We start from the raw sequence: 19,576 nt of genomic DNA, 5'->3' as shown, positions 1-19,576 counted from the left end.
TTTTGTTTGCGTGCTCCATGTCTTCTTCTGTGGTAGCGTTACAGCGCCACTTACAGGCCTGGCATTTATACAACAGCATTATCGGTGGATGTGCGGACACACACATTTACTGTGGTAATGTAAACACACCATGGTTTCAGTAAATGTGTGTGTCCGCATGGATCCGCACAAAGCCACTGAAAACGCTGCAGTACATATGCCAGGCCTGTGAGTGGCGCTGTAACGCTGCCACAGAAGCGCACCAAAAATGAAGAAGAAGACACGGAGCATGCACACAGAACTCTGCGCCGTGAACAGAACAACATGGATCATTAAACTTGGTGGTTACTGTCCACCTGCCGCTCGCCGTGTCAGCACAGGAGCAGAAGATTCCGCTGTAAACACAAAAACAAGTTCAGTAGTTTGTTGACGTCGGAGTGAGCGCATGCGTGGTAAGGGGGAGGTGGAGCTGTGTCGTCATCGTTTCAGACGGAAACATGGAAGAGGCGTTTTCAAATCTATCCACTCTGGGAGCCGGTTTCAAATGTTATAAACTCCGATAACGCCGGATCCGTGTGGACGAAACTAGCTTTAGCTGATGGATATTAGCTTAGCATCACCACTGCTGCAGTTCCCAAACTTCAGAAAACTCTGAGATTAAAGTCACAAATTTGCAGGAAAAGTAAGGATTATTATTTCTGGTTTGTGTAAATACTGTTTAAACCACAGGATTATAATGTCTGGGCTGCATATTGATGCTGGGGGACAATGATCATCCAGCCGTACAAAGTCATTTTATGACTTTTTTCATTGATATGTTCAGTTTTTCCTCTTTTAAATTTATGATTTTTAATGTCCAAAAATAACAAATTTTTTTTCTGGCAAATTCTGACTTTGTAATCTCAGAGATTATCCACATGTGTTCATATATCTGAAAGCAGTTTTTTTCCCACTAATTACTGCTTGTTTTTAACATGTGGTCCTAATGTACCGTTACCACAGAGACAGTAGTTCCTTATCTTGTCTGAATGTGTGCAACAATAACCTGATTTGTACCAATAGGAGAGTCTGATCTCTAGGAAAAAAGGCGCTTGTGCATCTGCAGTAGAACTATTAATCTTCATCTGCAGTAGAAACACACAGATCATAAACATGTAACTCGTCGCTCCTCAGCGGACAAAACTCTCCTAATCTAACGATTCCAATTTGGCACAGATGGAGTTGAGAGTATTGCTGCACACACTTCTCCATATTATATTTAATAACTCCTCCTGCTCAATTCTTCTCACTCAGTGAGACAGTTTGACACGAAACACCGACCACACACTCCCCACGCCACATGTCCCAGCCAACCACAACCCACAGGCAGGAAAACAGAGCAGGAATACCAGCATTACCGCTGTTTTCCAAATCCGGCTGTGGGGAGAGCGGAGGAAGCGACGAGCCAAACTTAACAGAGACATGAACTCACAAACCACACAGAGCCTCGGTGTGTTTGTGTGTTCATGTACAGATATCTTTATGAGAACCAGTTTGTGTGGCAGACCATTGAAGTGAGGACATTTTTCTAAAGTGAGGACATTTTGGCCGGTCCTCACTGTCAAAGGGCTGTTCGAGGGTTTAGACTTCACTGGGTGAGGGTTACAGTAAGAGACTAGGGAATACATTATGTCAATGAATGTCCTCACAAAGGTAGCTGTACAGAGGGGGGAGACTGAGGAAGGGAGAGGGAGAGAGAGGGGGGGGGGCAGGAAAGGTAAAGGGGGAGGAAGAAAGAGAGAGAGAGAGGGGGGAGAGAGGGGGAGGAAAAGAGAGGGGAGACTGAGAAAGGTAGCGGGAGGGAGGGAGAGAGAGAGAGAGGGGGGGGGCAGGAAAGGTAGAGGGAGAGAGAGAGAGGGAGGAAGAGAGAGAGAGGGGAGACTGAGCATGGGAGCGGGAGAGAAGGGGGAGACCGAGAAAGGGAGAGAGAGGGGGGAGACCAAGAAAGGTAGAGGGAGAGAGAGAGAGGGAGGAAGGAAGAGAGAGGGAGAGAGAGAGGGGAGACTGAGGGAGAGAGAGGGAGGAAGGAAGAGAGAGAGGAGACTGAGCATGGGAGCGGGAGAGAGGGGGGAGACTGAGAGAGGGAGAGAGAGGGGGGGGGGGCAGGAAAGGTAGAGGGGAGGAAGAAAGAGAGAGAGAGGGGGGAGACTGAGAGAGAGGGGGAGGAAGAGAGAGAGAGGGGGAGACTGAGGGAGAGAGAGGGGGAGGAAGAGGGGGGGGGGGAAGTAAAAACAGCCAAGATCTACTAAATGTGAAAGCAAAAGCATGAGGGGCTCTGACCGGGTCTCAATCATTTATTAGGTTCAAGAAAAAAATGTTACAGTTTATACATAAAGGACTAATCTGACTTGAAGGTGGAATCTGATATATTAGTAAAAACCAGTGATGAGATAAAGAGAGAAAGGAACAACAAGCCGTGCTGGAGGTGACATGAGGCCTTCTTCCAGACATGGGGACATGACACCTCCCACGAGCCGTCACTCAGCTAGTGTTCCCGACACGTCATTAATACCGACACGGTGCTGAACTTGATCAAACACAGAAAGACGAGACAAAAACAGACTAAAGGGAGATAGTGTCTTCAGAGTAAACTGGTCGATGGCAAAATGAAGCGTTACCATGAGACGGAGGACAGTTTGTGCAGCAGCCGGTTTGGGTCTCCCACGTGTGTGCGTGCAGACCGGTTACATTTTTACAATGACGGATACACGAGGGCGGAGGAGAGAGGGTGGAGGAGAGACAGCGTACAGACACTAACCATCAGACTGAGGGGGGTGCTTGTTTTATATTTGATATTTGAACTAGGAGGGGAGGGGGGTGCAGCAGCTGTTCCCTGCACCCCCCTCCAAACAGTTGGAGACAAACACATAATGTAAGGGGGCGTGTGGGGATCCCTCTTTTACCGGTACCCAGGCCCCGGCTGAGTGTAGCCCTGGCCGTAAGGGGGGCGGTTGCGGGCGTACGGGTTAGCGGCTCCTGGCGGAGGGGTGCTGCCGGGAGGCGGGGTGAATCCTGGGCGGGGCTGGTACCCTGTGCCGGGCTGGGAGCTGGGCGGCATGCTGTAGTTGGCAGGCTGGGAGGCCTGGGAGGTATAGTTTTGGGGTGGGAAGGCTCCTGGTGGGTACTGCTGGGCTCCCTGAGGTGGATGTGGTGGCTGCTGCCCACCCTGGAAACCCGGAGCTGGGGCCGGACCAGGAGCTGGAGCCTGAGAGGAGGGAGGAGCGTAGTTCTGGAACTGCTGCTGCTGCTGCTGAGGCTGCGGGGCTCCGGGCTGAGTGCTGTACCCTGCTGAGAGAGCGGCAGCGTCTCATTAGTGCAGTGAACAGGTAAAGAGTCCGCAGCGCTGACAGGTTCCTGTTTTTAACCCCGTTTAATCCTGTAGCTTCCTCTTACCAGGGTACTGCACGCCGTACTGCTGCTGCTGCAGCGGTGGGGCTCCAGGTTGCTGAGTTGGGTATCCACCCGGAGCTTGGTACTGCTGGTACACCTGACCTGGAGAGGCCGAGACAAACACCATCAGCACGCAGAATGACGACTGTCACGGAGTCCACCTAACACACTTCACTAATGCTTCAGGTCAAAGGACAACTTCACCTGCACATACATCCTTTTCTCCTTAATTTCTTGTTTTAATCCTGCAAATCTGCGACTTTCATGTCCACAAAGAGTCAAAGTTTCACATCAGTCATGACACAAAGAAGAATAAACATCATCTAAAATAAAATGTCTTTAAAAAGATCAGCTACGTGTGAGTTTCTGTGTTGAGGAGGCACAGCGCTCGGTCTGCTGTCAGCGTGCATCTCTGGATGTGTCTCCATGCAGCAGCTCAGTGGTCAGTATCGGTACTGCAGCTCCAAGTGTCCGAGTCGGACTTTTAGAGCTGCAGGTTAAAGGGCAGAGGTTTAACCACAAGTCAGCCGCCCTCAGCTCTCCTGTATAACACACTATAGTTAAATCAACAGTTAACCCATCAACACCAGCCTCCTGCAGGTACTGTTTGCAAAGGGAGAGAGAGGGGGAGACAAAGAAAGGTAGAGGGAGAGAGAGAGGGATAACCAAGAAAGGTAGAGAGAGAGGGGGGGGGGGCCGGGAATGGTAGAGGGAGAGAGAGGGGGGGGGGGGGGACCGAGAAAGGTAGAGGGGGAGGAAGAGGGAGAGAGGGGGAGGAAGAGGGAGAGAGGGGGGAGACCAAGAAAGGTAGAGGGAGGGGGGGGAGGAGAGAGAGAGGGGGGAGACCAAGAAAGGCAGAGGGAGAGAGGGGGGGAGGAGGAGAGAGAGGGGGGAGACCAAGAAAGGTAGAGGGAGGGGGGGGGGAGAGAGAGAGGGGGGAGACCAAGAAAGGTAGAGGGAGAGCGAGGGGGAGGAAGAAAGAGAGAGGGGGGAGACCGAGTAAGGTCTGTGACATCATCAGGAGCCTCCTGCAGGTACTGTTTGCAAAGCAATACAACAACAATATAAACAACAAGAAATCTGCCCCAAACACAGAGGGGAGCAGGATCATCAGCGGCCTGCTGGTCAGAGGGACACTTCACTCTACAGTTCACAGACCAGCTCTACAGTATAAACTGATCCCAGCTGTCCGCGGCGTTACGTCTCTCAAACACCGATCTTCTGACTGCAGTGACTGAACGATGCTGCTGTGGCAAAGAGTGTCTGAACATTCAGGCGTCCGTGTGAGTTTCTGGGTTTTCTGTCCTTTCATTACAAACGAGGTGCCCGCGTCTTCCTGGAAAACACCTGAACAGCTGGACCACATGATGGAAACATCTGCAGTCACTCTCTCAGAACTATTTCTCACTGATCTGCAGCAGAACGCTGCGCTCGCTGCACGTTACAGTCCCGCTCGCCTTCAGGCCGCGGCGCAGCAGCGTGCAGCTGTCCGAGCAGACGTAAACACCCCAAAGACTCCTGCATCACAACATCTGCACCATCAGCAGCTTTTATTAACCATGACCTCACCGCTCCACACAGATGGAGGCTTATCACCGGTGATGGTGGTGATGCTCTGGGTTTCCATGGAAACGTGGAGCAGCACAGCCAGTCAGCGGGAACATATCTTAATTTCACATTTCACACGACTTTATGTTTCAGAAACAACATGCAGATATTTTCCCCTCGTTATCTTAATTTGCTCGTCAAGTTTTCCATCGATGCCTGAATGTTCAGCACGCGCTTAACAAAGCAGAGGGAGGACGCGTTCAGCAGGTTTTAAGGAAACTGTACTCTGCACTTCACAGGAAGTCAGCTCTCCTTAAAGGGACAGTCCGCCCCAAAATCAAATATTCATGTCTTTGCTATTCACCCAGCGACGCTGAAAAGTTTGGAGATCGGTGGATTCTCTCATACATACTGCGTCAGTCCAGCAGCAGTAATAAATATCCGACCAATCACTGTCAAGTCTCAATTACAGAGAAATAACCCACAGGTCTATGGCTGATGTCATAAAAACAATATATCTGGAACAAACACAATGATATGAATGTTTGATTTTGGGGCTTAGCGTCCCTTAAAACAGATGTTTGCCAAAGCTGCTTAGGCCCGACAAGCTGTCACCACACTTGACAACTGAATACGTGACGGCGTGCAGCTCTGTGTGTCTCCTATAAACGATGTGGCAGCCATCTGTCATCTGCTCCAACGTGAACACTGCGGCCATCACTGTTTGAGCGGTGAGCTCCTCATCTGTGATCCATCACTCTGTTACGTCAGAGGGAGGGAAGGATGCTGGACCTTTGGCCTCCAGGCTCAGTTCGCCGCTGTGTGGCTGAGAGGTCGGCAGTGAAGACAGATTTTCACTGGCGGCGGTCCTGCTGACCTCCGCATGCCTGACGAAGGAGTCATGAGAACCACGTCCCATTTTTAAATAAACATTTCACACCAAACACACATCGGCCCATCTGATAAAGAGACTCGGCCACAGCCGGAGCCGCTGCTACACGTGCTCACAGTTACATGTAAATTACTGAATCTGCATCCTCTGCTTATGGATCTTGTTAGCAGCAAGTCTGCATCAAACGTGAGCTTCAGGCTTCCTCTGAAAGGCCACACGTGTTATAAATACCTGTGTAGTTTGCCTCGAGGCCCAGAGACGAATAACACGAGGCCAAAGAGTTTACTGCGAGGGTGTGCCAGAGAAACATCACGGAATCAAAGAAGAAGACGACACACGGCGAGCTGGTGTCTGAGCACAGCCGTGAGGAGCGCCGCCGTCAGCGCTCAGCAGCTACACGACAGAGAAGAACCTGCAAAACCCTGGCACAGCTGGCACCTTTAATTCACTTCTATTACATGGCACCAATCATCACAACTCTCAACTCTTCCTATGATTAAATAAATGTAAGACAGCTGTCTCACAGAAACCCAGACCAGCAGTGGCAGGAAAACTGTGAACAGGAAGAAACCTCGAGCAGGACCGGGCTCATAAGGGATCAATGACTGATCGTGATTAACCACAGTAATTTGGCTCTCTATATACAATGTGACTGATGAAACGGGCCAGCATCAGCTCGGATCTCCTCCCTGTTCATACGTGTCACTGTGTTTTAAAACATTCCTTCACTCGGCCTCACAGAGTTCAGGCTGACCTCATCACAAACAACAAGCCTCTGCTCCTTCCACCTGAAACTCTGCTGGTTCCCCTCGGCCTTCCAGCGCTCTGACGAGTCGGCCGTTTGTCTGAAACACGCCGTGTCGCTGGCTAACCCAGTGACCGCTACGCTCATCAGGCCAAACCGCAAACTCCCCGGTTAGACCGAGGTGTTTGTGCTGCAGGTGTGCTCAGGAGTCAGAGAGCAGGCCTCACAGGGTGCAGCTCCACGCTCAGCTGGGCCAAACCACAAGCAAAAGACAATCCAACACACTCACAGCGATCAGTATAAATAATACACCACGCTTCAGCGCCGTGGCTGCACCTGTCTGGACCTTTTTTCAGGAGACGAGCCAGACGAGCCCTGCGATCCAAACTGGCTTTTTGCTCTCAGTACACACGGCAGATGCCCCCACACAGAAAATGTCTGATGCACCAGATCTGAGGATTTATGACTGAATTGTTACAACGGTGTTACAATGGTGTCTCTACAACCCAGAGACACCATTAGTGCCAACACACCGCTGCTGTTGCAAAGGATTATGGGTAAGCACAGCCAGCAGAGCACACTGGTTTGCATGCTGCTCGGGGCTACCACTAAACAGCACAGCATCATGGTCAGTGTGACCCAGCCTGTGGGAAAGTTCATTCTCACATCATTGATCTTTATCGAGGATTAATTCATTCCTTCAAACTCGTTGAGGGAGCGCTGCGATAAGGCCTCTGCTGAGTGAGACAGATCTGCTGTTTCCACCGTGTGTGAGATTACAGCGTGTTGGGATCACCGTGCGTTCAGAGATCCGACGACCAAACAAGGAAACGAACTCACAAAACAACACGTCTGTGCAGCGTCCTCCGTTTGTGCTTCAGAGATTATCTGCTGCATGATTTTCTTGTTTTCTCTCCATTAGCCGTATTCAGATCCTAACACTGTTCTTCCACGTCATTAATAATCAGCTAATCTAATCTATTCTGGGTCACTGGCCAGACGAAGGAGGCAAATAAATGGGACTGAATCAGGACAACCCCGCGGAAGCAGAGCAGCAGCCGCTGTGTTTTAAGATGCTAAATGACACATGTTGCTTCAGTAAGCGGCTCCACCTACAGTGTTGGTGTGTGTGTGTGTGTCTTACCATCCATACCAGCTGGGGGTCCCTGCTGTACTGCTGCGTAGGGAGCCTGCGGCTGGGGGGGCACTCCTGGCTGAGGCGCTGCAGATGAGGAGGAAGCGATGCTGTCGGGGGTTCCTGAGCGCTCCTCTGCTGCAGCCGGTGGGGCAGCTGCACAGACGGCACAGGAGCAGACATGAATGCTTCAGAGCTACACAGTGAATGTAAACACAGCGCCCTCTGTGCCCTGCAGTACCTGCAGCCTGGTCCTCGCTCAGGCCGAAAGCGGAGATGACGTTCTTGTTGACCTCGTCCTGGTTTTTTAGGGGGTCGAAGGCCGACATGCTGGCTGCGCTGACAGGAGTGGCCTGTTTCACTGTAGGGTCTGCTGCCAGAACTTTGCCTTCACGTCCATCCACAGCTTCTGGAAACACAGGAGGAGGAGCACAGACATGGAGGATTACTGCCTACAAACGCCTGCACATGTTCATCAGCCACAGCTCTGATGAAGAGGAAAGGGCCTGCATTCGGTCGACATGTGGGCGACGGTGACCGCACTCAGACCGGACTAAACCAGTGTGTGTACAGTAACAAACCTTTTGTGTAACTGCAGACGAGTTTTATTTAAAACTGAATAAAAGGATTAACAACAGTGACCGCCTCTCATAAACCGTCTCAGTCTGGTGCCAGCGTCTTTGATGAACACAGCTCCTGTCAGGCTGTGGAATACGAGCAACTGTTGGTCGCAGTGATGTCACACAACGTGAGAAACACAAAGACTGTGTGTGGTCACTTCGAGCAGACTGACACCATTTTAACTGCTCAGGATCAGTTTCACACAGAAAGTCACAGCTAAACAAAACCGACTCTGGATGAAACGTCTGTCTCCTACTCAAGAAGCAGGACGGAGAGCTGGACAGTGAGTGCACCAATAAGAGCATCGTTAGTGCTAACAGGAGAAATAAACCCTATTTTATGATTGTTTAATGGTCGTTAAACACCCACATGACTGCACACCTCCTTATTACCCTGCATGGAGCAGGGATGCAGCTATTTACTTGTTAAGTGTATGCACTTTTTTGCTGTGTTTTGAGAAAATAATAAAGACTGTTTGTGAATTTCAGCAAAGGAACCCACAGGCCCGTAGAACCAAGTGAAGACCAGTGAAAACGTAATCACTTCACTGGACACAAAAGAAGGTAGAAGGCTCAAATCAACTGTTTTATATAGTCTATCTGCGATAAGGTAACACCAGCTGATCTTGGCGTCGAGGTGCTTACCGCTGTCCGGTGCTGTAGCAGCCAGGCCGGGTTCTGTGGGGGGCTCCAGGCTGTCGAGGAGGGTGTTGACTTTATTCCTGAGCTCAATGAGCTCCCTGCGCAGGTACTTGACCTGACTGGACTCCAAAGGCCGCGGCTGACCGTTCACTGAAAGGAACAAAGACGAAGCAGAAGGAAACAGATTATTCCAGCTCTGATGAACTCTCCATGTGTATCTCATGTCCCAGTGCGGCCTGGGAAGTGTTGACAGAGATCATCATCTCATTGGCATGGACTCTGGGAGGTCTGCAGAGAACCATGTCAACAACTCAGCAGATTGTAAACAAACCCAGAAGCAGACTCACTCCTGTCTGAATATAAGTATAAGTAACATGAGGAGCCAGAACACGGCTCTGCGTGAAGTGTGTGCACGTTTTGAATGACGACCTTTTCCACACGGCCATTTAAAGGCATCATCATTATTACCACCACACCCTGTCGGCCAGGCCCTCGCTGCTGGGAAGCACCAGGCGGGAAGGCGGCGGCCTGTTCAAACCTCCACCTGCATCCAGCCGTTACCTTCTCACTGCGAACTGACTGAGGAGGAAAATTTCCACTGCGAAAGCACAAAAGACTGGAGATCAGTCCGCATTCCTTCCTCACACACGCTGCGCTGTCTGAGTGGATAATGCTGAACAGAGATGCCTGGTGTCATGCGGCCCTGAGACGCATGCCATCATCAGATTCCAGCTACTCTCTGTGCCTTCGTATCTCCACACATGTTGGACAGTGCGACTTCCACGTGAGGTCCTGACACGTACCGACGAGCCAGGACTCAGCTTTGATTTGTGAGAATAAAAAAAAAATCATCTTCCAGGCTAATAACAGCAGAGGCAGAGCACAGGAAACATCACGACTGTCTGAAGGATGAGCGTGACTTCCTCTCACCTCCACCATTATTATTTTTATGGGAAGCTCTGAAAGAAAACTTAACAGCTGCACACACCCGGCTTTAAATTATTATTTACAAGTAGTCAGATGTTAGGAGTGAAAACATCAGCCTGCTTTTTAATTTGCACATTTCCCTGTTATAATTCCTGATCCATTAAACCCCGGCCTTAATCTCAGGCAGCGCTGCAACATGTCTGTCAGTGGTACTTACTAAGGAAAGCGTGTGTATCCTTAATGTTTATCATTGCGTTTACATTTAGGGTGTACCCAGCCGCTCACATACTGACAGCTGTTATTGCCCCACCCCCCCCTCACAGCACTGCTGCTGCAAGCGGACAACAAATCTCCACACTGCAGCACTTCCTGTCTGAGTACACAGCTTAATAATCCATCAATACCCCATCATTCACAAAGAAATGTAGCAGACTGACAGCAAAGCTGATGGCGTATATATTTCATAATAATCCCACTTCAACACATTATACATGCTCAGCTGTGTGAAACCCCTGAAACTTCAAAACAACTCTGTCATTCCTGACAAACACGAGCCCCAAACAACACGTCAGTGTGAGGCCTGTGGGCTGTTTGACACATACAGTCGTTGCTCTGTGAGCTACACCTGAGGTCATGCAGCTACAGAGTGGGTGGATGAGTGTGGACTAGCTCATGTTTAAGATTAAGAACCAGTACAACTGGTACACAGTGTTTGTTGAACCAGTGCTAAGAGACACACAGAGGTTCCAGCCAAAGTGAGTCAGGAGGAGGTGCACTGCCCTCCAGTGACCGGCTGCTGGAACAGCTGAAACAACGTACTGTAAACATCTATGAGCCGACAACAGAGAAGGAAAGGGTTAATATCTTACCAAACAAAGTCAGTTTGAGTATTCTACTGCACTGAATGGCAAAGGAGAGGTCAGAGCTGTCGAAGATGGTGATGAGGTCATCATCTGTAAGGAGAAAACAAGAAAAACTAAATGATCAACTCAAGAAATCATCAATCAGCTCCACAGAAAACACACAAAAACAGGAGAGAGTTATTTAAAGAAAGTTATTTACAGAGAACCCTGGGCCTAAAATGACCTCCCGTGGTGGAAAACTGTGAGGAGGAGGAGGAGGAGGAGTTACGAAACACAAAGAGGAAGAAGAAAATGTCTTCCTCCTCTGTCCTCTCTGTGTGTGTCCATGTCCTCTCTGAGTGTGTGCTGGTTGTATGTTGAAACACACACACAGTGCAGAGCAGCACAGATGATGTGAAGATATTTTTACAGAAGAAAACCATTAGAGTTAAAGTTAAAGTTAAAGTAGCAAATCCCAGAGTTCTGAAAGTCGGGCAAGATCTGAGCTTTTTCAGAACAGGTGACGATGAAATGTGTCAACTGCAGCACCACGGTAACATCTGAATGCGCCGTGGAGTATCTCTGTGTGTTACCGTACACAGCGCGGCCGTGTCTCTCCAGAGAGTAGATGGGATTACGCAGCACAGCAGCGTGGAAGAGACGAGGAGGGTCGGAAAGATGTTACCGGTAATGACTTTGTTTAATATTGTGCGCACGGTCCGTATTGAAGACACAAGCAGGCCGGGTGTGGCCCGCGGGCCGTACTTTGCCCAGCTCTGGATTAGAGCAAAATGTCAACCCTGGAGCTGATCATTAATAGATAGATAGGTAGACAGATAGATACTGTATTGATCCCAAGGGAAATTCAAGTGCTAATAATCAGTATTAATATCTTTGTACTGATGATACACATGATTGACACATCAACACATCTCCTGGCTAAATTTAATATATTTCAGTACTTATTGTACATTGGCATGTTTAGTTTACTATGTCTCCCTACTGAGACTCAAAGATGGCCCCTGATCCGATCACAAACGTCACAGACGGCAACAGCATCGCCCACGCCTCCTCACTAAGACGAGAGTTCAGCCTGTTCCTCAGAGTCACTGAGAATGTTCTTTAATCTCTTTTAAACTCAGACTCATTGCTGCATATTTTAGGATTAAGTTAGGATTCTTAGTTTATGTTCCCTGCTCCATGCCCTGTGGTCTGACTGACCTTCGTCCTTGTACTTGATGGTGACCTCATCGTTGCTCTGCAGCTTGCCTCTGAAGACGCGCTGCATCATCAGCACCAGCTCGTCGTAGGTAATGTCTTCATTATGGATAGGGATGCGTCTGATGTCGTCCCCCAACTGGGCTTTGATGATCAGCTTCCCGCTCAGGTCCAGCTGGCCGTTCATGGTGCCGTCCGACCTCTTCTGCTCCCACCACTGAACAGAGGCAGAGGAGAAACCAAACATGTTACACCACTTTTTTTTTTTTATTTCTGAATTTCAGGTAATATTTACATGCTATAAAAAGAGATGTGGTGGATGTAGTAAAACAGTGAGCACCCTCACAGGCTGTGGAGGGGGTTAGTCGGTGTATCTGACTTGATTGAGCTGATTGATTAAACAAACGTTGATCATTACTGAGGGCAGAAGCTTCCCTTTGCTCTGAGGACTTGATTAATCAGTCTCCATCAGTCACTCCTCAGCTCTGACTTCAGAGTCTAAGGGTCGACCATCACACGGTGAAGTGGCAGACACAGCCCTCCTTACAGACTTTGACCCAAAATATATCCCATCATGATAAGAGGCTGGTGAATGTTACAAATATGATTAAACGGTGATCATCTGTGTGCTCAAACACCTTCATTGAACTGGATTAAATCTACAAGATGACAAATATCCAGTATTGTGTGCCTGGATGGATTATCTATGACGTTACCTGCTGATGTTGTAAGCTGGACAATATACTACAGTGGATTTAATTCCAGATATGCTGCGGCTCTGGATGTCCCAGCCAGATGAATAATTAGCTGGATGCTAGGGATTGTGTGGTAGCTAACGTTTAGCACACAGTTACCTTCTACGGTCACAAATATAACGCTGATTTCTACCGATCTACCGAAAATGAGTGTGTACATGGACCGGAATCAAAGGTTTAAAATGTCACTGAAGCGCTAACGACGGCTGCAAACGACGTTCATTCGCAGAGTCATCTGTCAGTGGCCCGTTAACAGCAGAGAAGTGACTGCTAACGTATGTTCGACTGTTTACCGACTGACAGGTCATTCGTTACGGTTCAGACATTATGTACACATAATGTAAGTCAAGTAAATAATACATATTGTTTAGTTACAAACTGATAGATGCTGCTAAACAGCTAGCTTTCATTTTACTTTGTAGCATTGGGTCAGCAAAAAAACGGCTTCCTGTGCAACCAGTAAAAGCTCCTTTTTAGCTGTCATTCCGGCCCAAGTAATAAACTTTAATCATGTCACAAGTTTGCCTTTCCTACAATCAAAAAATACAAAGCAAATCGTTTGATAAGTTCTCATCAATTAGCCCCCGACACCTGTTTGGGCGAGCTAGCGTAGCATTAGCTCCCTGCGTAGTGAACGTAACATTAGCCAGCTAGCGCTAACTAAACAGCTAGCTAGCTATGTAGTTAGACAGCGATAGCAGTGAAACTGAATGGTTACAACTAAACGCATATGTACATATGGACTCTAAACCAAGCAAAGTAGTTTACCTGAATCAGACGACTTGACCACGCTGTGTTTCACAGGTTTCTCCAAACTGTGAAAATCTAATTTTGTTAGCTAGCCTAGCTAGACCCGGGTAACAGCATCAGGAAGTGTCCTCCGGACTGTCAGCGTCAACCAGTACGTGGCATTCCTTCCGCGCAGGCGCAGTCTATCTGGGGCTAAGTGCGTTGTGACCATACAGACTGAAGATTAAACATGTACACAAGCTTATTACATTTTATATATATATATATATATATATATATATATACACATATATATACACATATATATATATAATATTTTCATTTTAAATATATATATATATATATGAAAATATTATATATATATATACACACATATATATACGTGTATATATACGTGTGGTATTTAAACAGGCATTAATCACATGAACTTTAATGTAAATACGTAAAAACATGGAACAGGCAGATGTTTGATTATGTTTTTATTGGCTTAACTGCATTTACAAAGGTAGACTTAATGAAAGAGACAGCACGCCCACTTCCTTTAACAAAAGCAGCAGCCAGGTCACGTTCTGTTCCCAAACCACTGGAGAAAATCAGCTGTCATATTCCCATGTTATTAATGTTTATATATATCCCACACTCAGCTAAAGCCACACTACATCCTGTATAATAACTTGCATCCTGTCATACAGTGCAATAACCTTCTTTTTACAGCTCTTATGTAAATAATGTTGATTGTCATTTTCACCATACCATACCATAATGTGCAATAAGAGTTCAGTACTGAAGTCACTTTATTCTGGTATTTATTCAAGCATTCATTCACCTTGTATTCATTTTTATTTATTTTTGCTATTTTTTTTCTTCTTACATGTGCTTCTACTGCTGTAACACTGTGAATTTCCCCTGAGGGGGACTAATAAAGGATGATCTTATCTTAAAACAAGTAGCTCTTTTCCTCCAGCTTGCTATTTGAAGACAATGACAGTGGACTGTTCACGTTTCTACCTGCAGGCCATCAGGCTGCTAAACCACTGACTAAACTTTGAACATTTATCATGCAACATCATTGCCACAATGCAAAAATTGCACATATTTGTTTTTGCTGTAAGAAGTAAACATATCTGCACACTCAGATTCCATAATCGCAAAACAATCATTTACTTCTGTTTGACATCATAGACATAAAAATTATACTGTGTTGTAGAGCAACATCTTGTGATTCTGACGGTGTCCATATTTTTTGTCTGAAGGCTTCGGTTGGGACAAAAACAGAAGTTGTTTAGAGGGTGTTTTTACATTGGAAACGCATTAGGAGGGGGACAGAGAGAGCTGCAGTTAGGGGCAGTTGATAAGCATTCAGGTTGCCATGGATACAAGCTGGCAGGCAGGGCTGTTACCGTGGTGACAGGCTGACACAGGATCAAAGGTATGCCTTTGATTCAAAGATTCGGAGAGCCAGATGAATTCAAAGCCGGAATCAGGTCGGAGCAGGCTTCGAATCTGGGGGATCACCATAAACAAGAACAAGAACTACATCTACTACAACCAACAGCGCTTCATTAACTTCACCTGTGACGCCGTGATGCTATCACAGGACTGGGTCAACAGCTGGGCAGGACAAGCCTGATGTCCTGGCAGAACAGGATGGAAATAGACATGTATCTGGCCCTGACCATGCACTGGACGCAACTGTCACCAGAGCCCTGGCTGGGCTGGAAACTGAGAATTCAGGTGTGAGCGATCCTTTCACACACCTGTGAGTGGAAGCATCAGAAACATCTCGCTGCATCCGTCTCCACAGGCCTGTTCACACACACTGCTTTGACTAAACGTTACTTTTTGTGGGGTGTGGGTGGAAATAAAGAGATTCTACCTCGTCTGATGACCCTGATGTGCTTCTCACAAACAACAGAGTCTGTGTGTTCTCTGAGGTTTAAACTAAGTCTTAATGATCCACTTGCTGAAGACCAGAGATGATGTCCTGGTTGATAGACAACAAATGATTTCTTTACTCTTATCTTTATTATTTACCTTGAATCCATTCTGAGCATTGATTTAAATTCATTAATACTTGTATTGCTTAATCTCTCACGTGTATTCCAAGTGTTTGATTCACATATTTATTCTAGGCATGTATTTTTATTTTTTTTTTTTATTTTAGATACTTTAGTAATCCCAGAGGGAAATTCGTTAAGGCTGCTGCCAAGCAGTGTCATACAATGACAGGTGAAGTGTCTTGCCCAAGAACACACAGTGACTGACACACAGCCACTGCTGTCCCCCAAATTGAGGTGATCTTTACTGTGATTTCCATCATTATTCTATTGTTATACCTGAATAATTACATTAAAATAAAATAAAATAAAATAAAATAAAATAAAATAAAATAAAATAAAATAAAATAAAATAAAATAAAAAAATAAAATATAAAAATAAATAAAAACCTGTGTCAGCAGCATGGCCTGCTGGACTGTGTGGAGACAGTCTGTCCATATGTATATGGAAATATATGTGATGTTACTCCTATGATCTCATACATGATATGTTACTGTCGTATATGATTATGCTCGTGCCTAATCTAAGATGTGTGTGTGTGTTCTGAGAAGCTGTGTCTGTTGGATAACAGAGGGTATAAGAAGGGAGCTGCTCAGGAGAGACCTGGAGCTCCTCCAGAGACTTCTGCTCCCTGCTGCAGGAATAAATGCACTCGAGTGATTAACAGTTGATACTTTGGGTTTTATTCCTAACATGTTTCTATGGTGATGTTGCACAATGAATAATAAGACGTATAAATTAAAATAAAAGTCTCAGCCGACTCTCCTCGGTTATTTCTTCTTCTTCTCCTGAGTGGCATTGAACCACGAGTCCAGAAGCTTCTTCATGTAATATAGCTGCCATGCGTGCACTTGGACAGCGACCACCATGATGAGGTACATGACAGTCACTGCAGAGAACCCAAAAATGAAGCGGTAGGCTTTCCCGTGTCTGTAAAGCTGCTGCGCCACAGGAAACATCTCCATGCCGCCATAAATAAGAGGCGCCACGGAGAAGAGGCCCGCGCTGATCATGGAGAGGACCAGGTAACTGATATTGTTTTTTGGCAGGGACAGGCTGCTGCAGAGCAGGGGGAGGATGCTGAGCAGGTAGGGGTACTCCCACTGGTACGGCATGGACACGGTGTCATGTGACACCAGGTTGAAGTGGCTGACGGTCATCTGTGCAGCCACCAGCAGCCAGATGAGGAGGTGCACCAGGTTTAGCTTCCGCACCTCAGACTTCAGGGAAGCGCTGCGAAACAGAACAACAATCACTGCTCCGTCCACACCGGTGGACCACACATATACATGAGGACAGCTGCCAGAGCAGCATCTGTGCAGGTCACAGCCCCTCAGCCTGAGACACAGCTCACCTCATCTGGTAGAGTGGGGCCCGCCTCTCTCTGGGTTTAAAATCTGTCCCATTGGAACCAGCAGCTCGGACACGAGACGTCATTGTGAGAGAAACCTGCAAACACAGAAGCAGAACTTCACAGGTTATCATCATGGATCCAGCATGGGAATAAATGCAGCATTCATTTGGATGTTTGGAATAAAAACAGATAAAATAACTCATATTTTTCTATTAAAAGGAAAAAGCTGATCAGCCCGATGTTTCAGTTTTCACCCTTTAAACAGACTCGTTTCCCAGAATGAGAACAATGGGGCGGTGATGGGGAAAGAGGCCACTAATCACATCATCACCCATAAGCACTCAGACAGACGTTCAGTTGTCAAATAAAGCAAACACAACAGCTGTTCACACAGAAAACGTCGCATTTCGAGCAGCTGCGTTGATTTGTAGCAAGCTAGCTCGTTAGCTGCTGATGCTAGCTAGCTAACCTCCAGTAATTCAGCGTTTATCTTTGAACAGATGCGTATTATACATTAATCTAACGCCGTTTAGTCGCCTGACGTCACCGCAGAGTGTGGCACGAAGAAGAACTTCGCTTACCTTTAACGTGTATTTGCTTACGTCCGTCCAACCTCGCTGTTTAAATGTGTGTCAACAGAAGATGTGACTGTCTCATCTCCGGCATCTGTGCGCATGCGCTGTATCAGCCGGAAGCCCACCCAGCGCAGCATCAGCATCCTCCGGTCACCAACACACCCAGAGCACCGCGTGGATTATAATATAACAAGCGTTTATTTTAAGATATATGTTTACTGTGAGCTATTGATTACCGGACAGATCTGTAGATTGATCAATAATCGGTGCCTTTGTGTTATTTTTTACAGATATAATGAGAAGAACATTATCTGATCCCAGAAAAGTACCAGTTTTCACATGAAATTGTGTTTTTAACCCTCAGGCGTCACTTTAATTTACTACCCTTTTGTGTCATTAGGGGACAAAAAAGTCCACTTCCAGAAAACTGCTATAAAAAATTAACAGATTAATATTTTTTCTTACTTTTTTCTGCATAAATATGTTAAACAACTTCAGCCCTGCTCAAAACTACCAAACATTAAATCATTTTGAGGAATTTAACCCTTTAAATGCCAGTTTGATTACTTGATGTCACAGTAATTTTTTTATGAAGAAAACACAAAAAATGAGTTATTTTCCACAAAACAAAAGTTAGGTGGCTGAGGCATTATTTTTATATCTGTCATGGATAGGTCAAAGATTAGCCAAAATATTGGGTTAATAACATTAATGGGTTAATGGCTGATTTTAGTGGTGAACAGTAGAAAATGTCAAATTTAACTATTTTTTTCAAAAATGAAACCCTTACATCAAGAAATGCATGGTTATATGTTGTTATAGTTATGATATTAAAAAATGTAGTATTATAATAGGAGTTAATGGGACCTAAGTGGAAAATACTATTTTAAACTGCTGCTACACAAAAACTAATAATGCATCAAACTCAATATTTTGGCTAATCTTTGACCTATCCATGACAGATATAAAAATAATGCCTCAGCCACCTAACTTTTGTTTTGTGGAAAATAACTCATTTTTTGTGTTTTCTTCATAAAAAATTACTGTAACATCAAGTAATCAAACTGGCATTTAAAGGGTTAAATTCCTCAAAATGATTTAATGTTTGGTAGTTTTGAGCAGGGCTGAAGTTGTTTAACATATTTATGCAGAAAAAAGTAAGAAAAAATATTAATCTGTTAATTTTTTATAGCAGTTTTTTGGAAGGTGGACTTTTTTGTCCCCTAATGACACAAAAGGGTAGTAAATTTGTTTCACCATGTTCTGGTGATGTATTTGAAAAATTTAAATTGGAATTCTAAAATGTGTCTAGAGAGAGTCTTTGTTACAAAAAATTGTGCCATATGCACCAACACAGATAAAATGGTGGCCAGGTAAAGAGGCAAAAATTACCCAAATGGACAAAAAAGTCCCCAATGACGCCCGAGGGTTAAATTAAACAATTTTTATTTAGAAAAAATCAACACAGACAATAATAACAAAAATGAAACATTAATACACAGATTAATGGGTTACAGTGAAAATAATAGCACCATTGATATTTCCCATGCTTTCCTCCCCTAAAATGTACTGAAAACAATAAATTACTGACTTTATAAACTGCTGCAACATTCAATACTCCATGTACTGGTTTAAAAATAACAACCCACCATTTGTTTTCCTACATATGACATTGTCTTATGTATAAATATACAGTCATAACAGCTACAAACGGATGATATGCTTTTAATTTGAAAACCTACAAAACATAAAATGGTTACATTTCAAATTAAAACAGTAAATAATAACAACTTGTGTTCTCACGTGTACACCAGCACACGTGTGTGTGTGTGTGTGTGTTTACATGGAACACGTGTGTGATGTTGATGAATCTGCAGTGTGTGTGTGTGTGTGTGTGTACTCCGGTTTATCGTGATGCTTCGTGTGCTGTATGGAGTGGTTTTCATAGTTCAGAGCACGTGTGTCTTATTTTGAATTCAGCGTTTTTTTCATCCACAAATCTATCTGCAAATATTTAAACATAAAAATTAACATTACATTCTTCCTTTTTGAGTCCATCAGCAACACACTGCACGTTCAGGCCTTCCCCCTCACACACCTTCAGAAC

The 19,576-nt window shown here is 45.7% G+C and overlaps 2 protein-coding genes across 5 annotated transcripts; both read right to left on the bottom strand.

Moving 5' to 3' along the window:
• Positions 1 to 2,297: 2,297 nt before the first annotated feature.
• tfg (trafficking from ER to golgi regulator) lies at positions 2,298 to 13,666 on the bottom strand. Of its 4 annotated transcripts, XM_028394025.1 has the most exons (9): positions 13,501 to 13,665; positions 11,981 to 12,194; positions 10,787 to 10,870; positions 8,994 to 9,140; positions 7,970 to 8,137; positions 7,738 to 7,884; positions 3,412 to 3,510; positions 2,878 to 3,306; positions 2,298 to 2,835 (listed from the first exon to the last, which is right to left on the bottom strand). In XM_028394025.1, exons 2-8 carry the CDS (start codon positions 12,162 to 12,164, stop codon positions 2,918 to 2,920), a joined length of 1,218 nt encoding a protein of 405 aa, XP_028249826.1. In that variant the 5' UTR covers positions 12,165 to 12,194; positions 13,501 to 13,665; the 3' UTR covers positions 2,298 to 2,835; positions 2,878 to 2,917. The 4 variants fall into 4 exon arrangements, with proteins under 4 accessions (XP_028249826.1, XP_028249828.1, XP_028249825.1 ...); XM_028394027.1 differs by having other exon boundaries at positions 2,298 to 3,306; positions 7,970 to 8,134; positions 13,501 to 13,666; XM_028394024.1 differs by having other exon boundaries at positions 2,298 to 3,306.
• A 2,352-nt stretch (positions 13,667 to 16,018) lies between these two features.
• Positions 16,019 to 17,567, bottom strand: jagn1a (jagunal homolog 1a). Its single transcript, XM_028394031.1, has 3 exons — positions 17,476 to 17,567; positions 16,895 to 16,989; positions 16,019 to 16,773 (listed from the first exon to the last, which is right to left on the bottom strand). Exons 2-3 carry the CDS (start codon positions 16,975 to 16,977, stop codon positions 16,311 to 16,313), a joined length of 546 nt encoding a protein of 181 aa, XP_028249832.1. The 5' UTR covers positions 16,978 to 16,989; positions 17,476 to 17,567; the 3' UTR covers positions 16,019 to 16,310.
• Between the last annotated feature and the right edge of the window lie 2,009 nt (positions 17,568 to 19,576).

This window comes from Parambassis ranga, chromosome 21 (genome assembly GCF_900634625.1).
Source record: "Parambassis ranga chromosome 21, fParRan2.1, whole genome shotgun sequence".
Classification (NCBI taxonomy): Eukaryota; Metazoa; Chordata; class Actinopteri; family Ambassidae; genus Parambassis; species Parambassis ranga.
The sequence above is the reverse complement of the archived record's forward strand: the minus strand, read 5'-3'. Positions and strand labels throughout refer to the sequence as shown.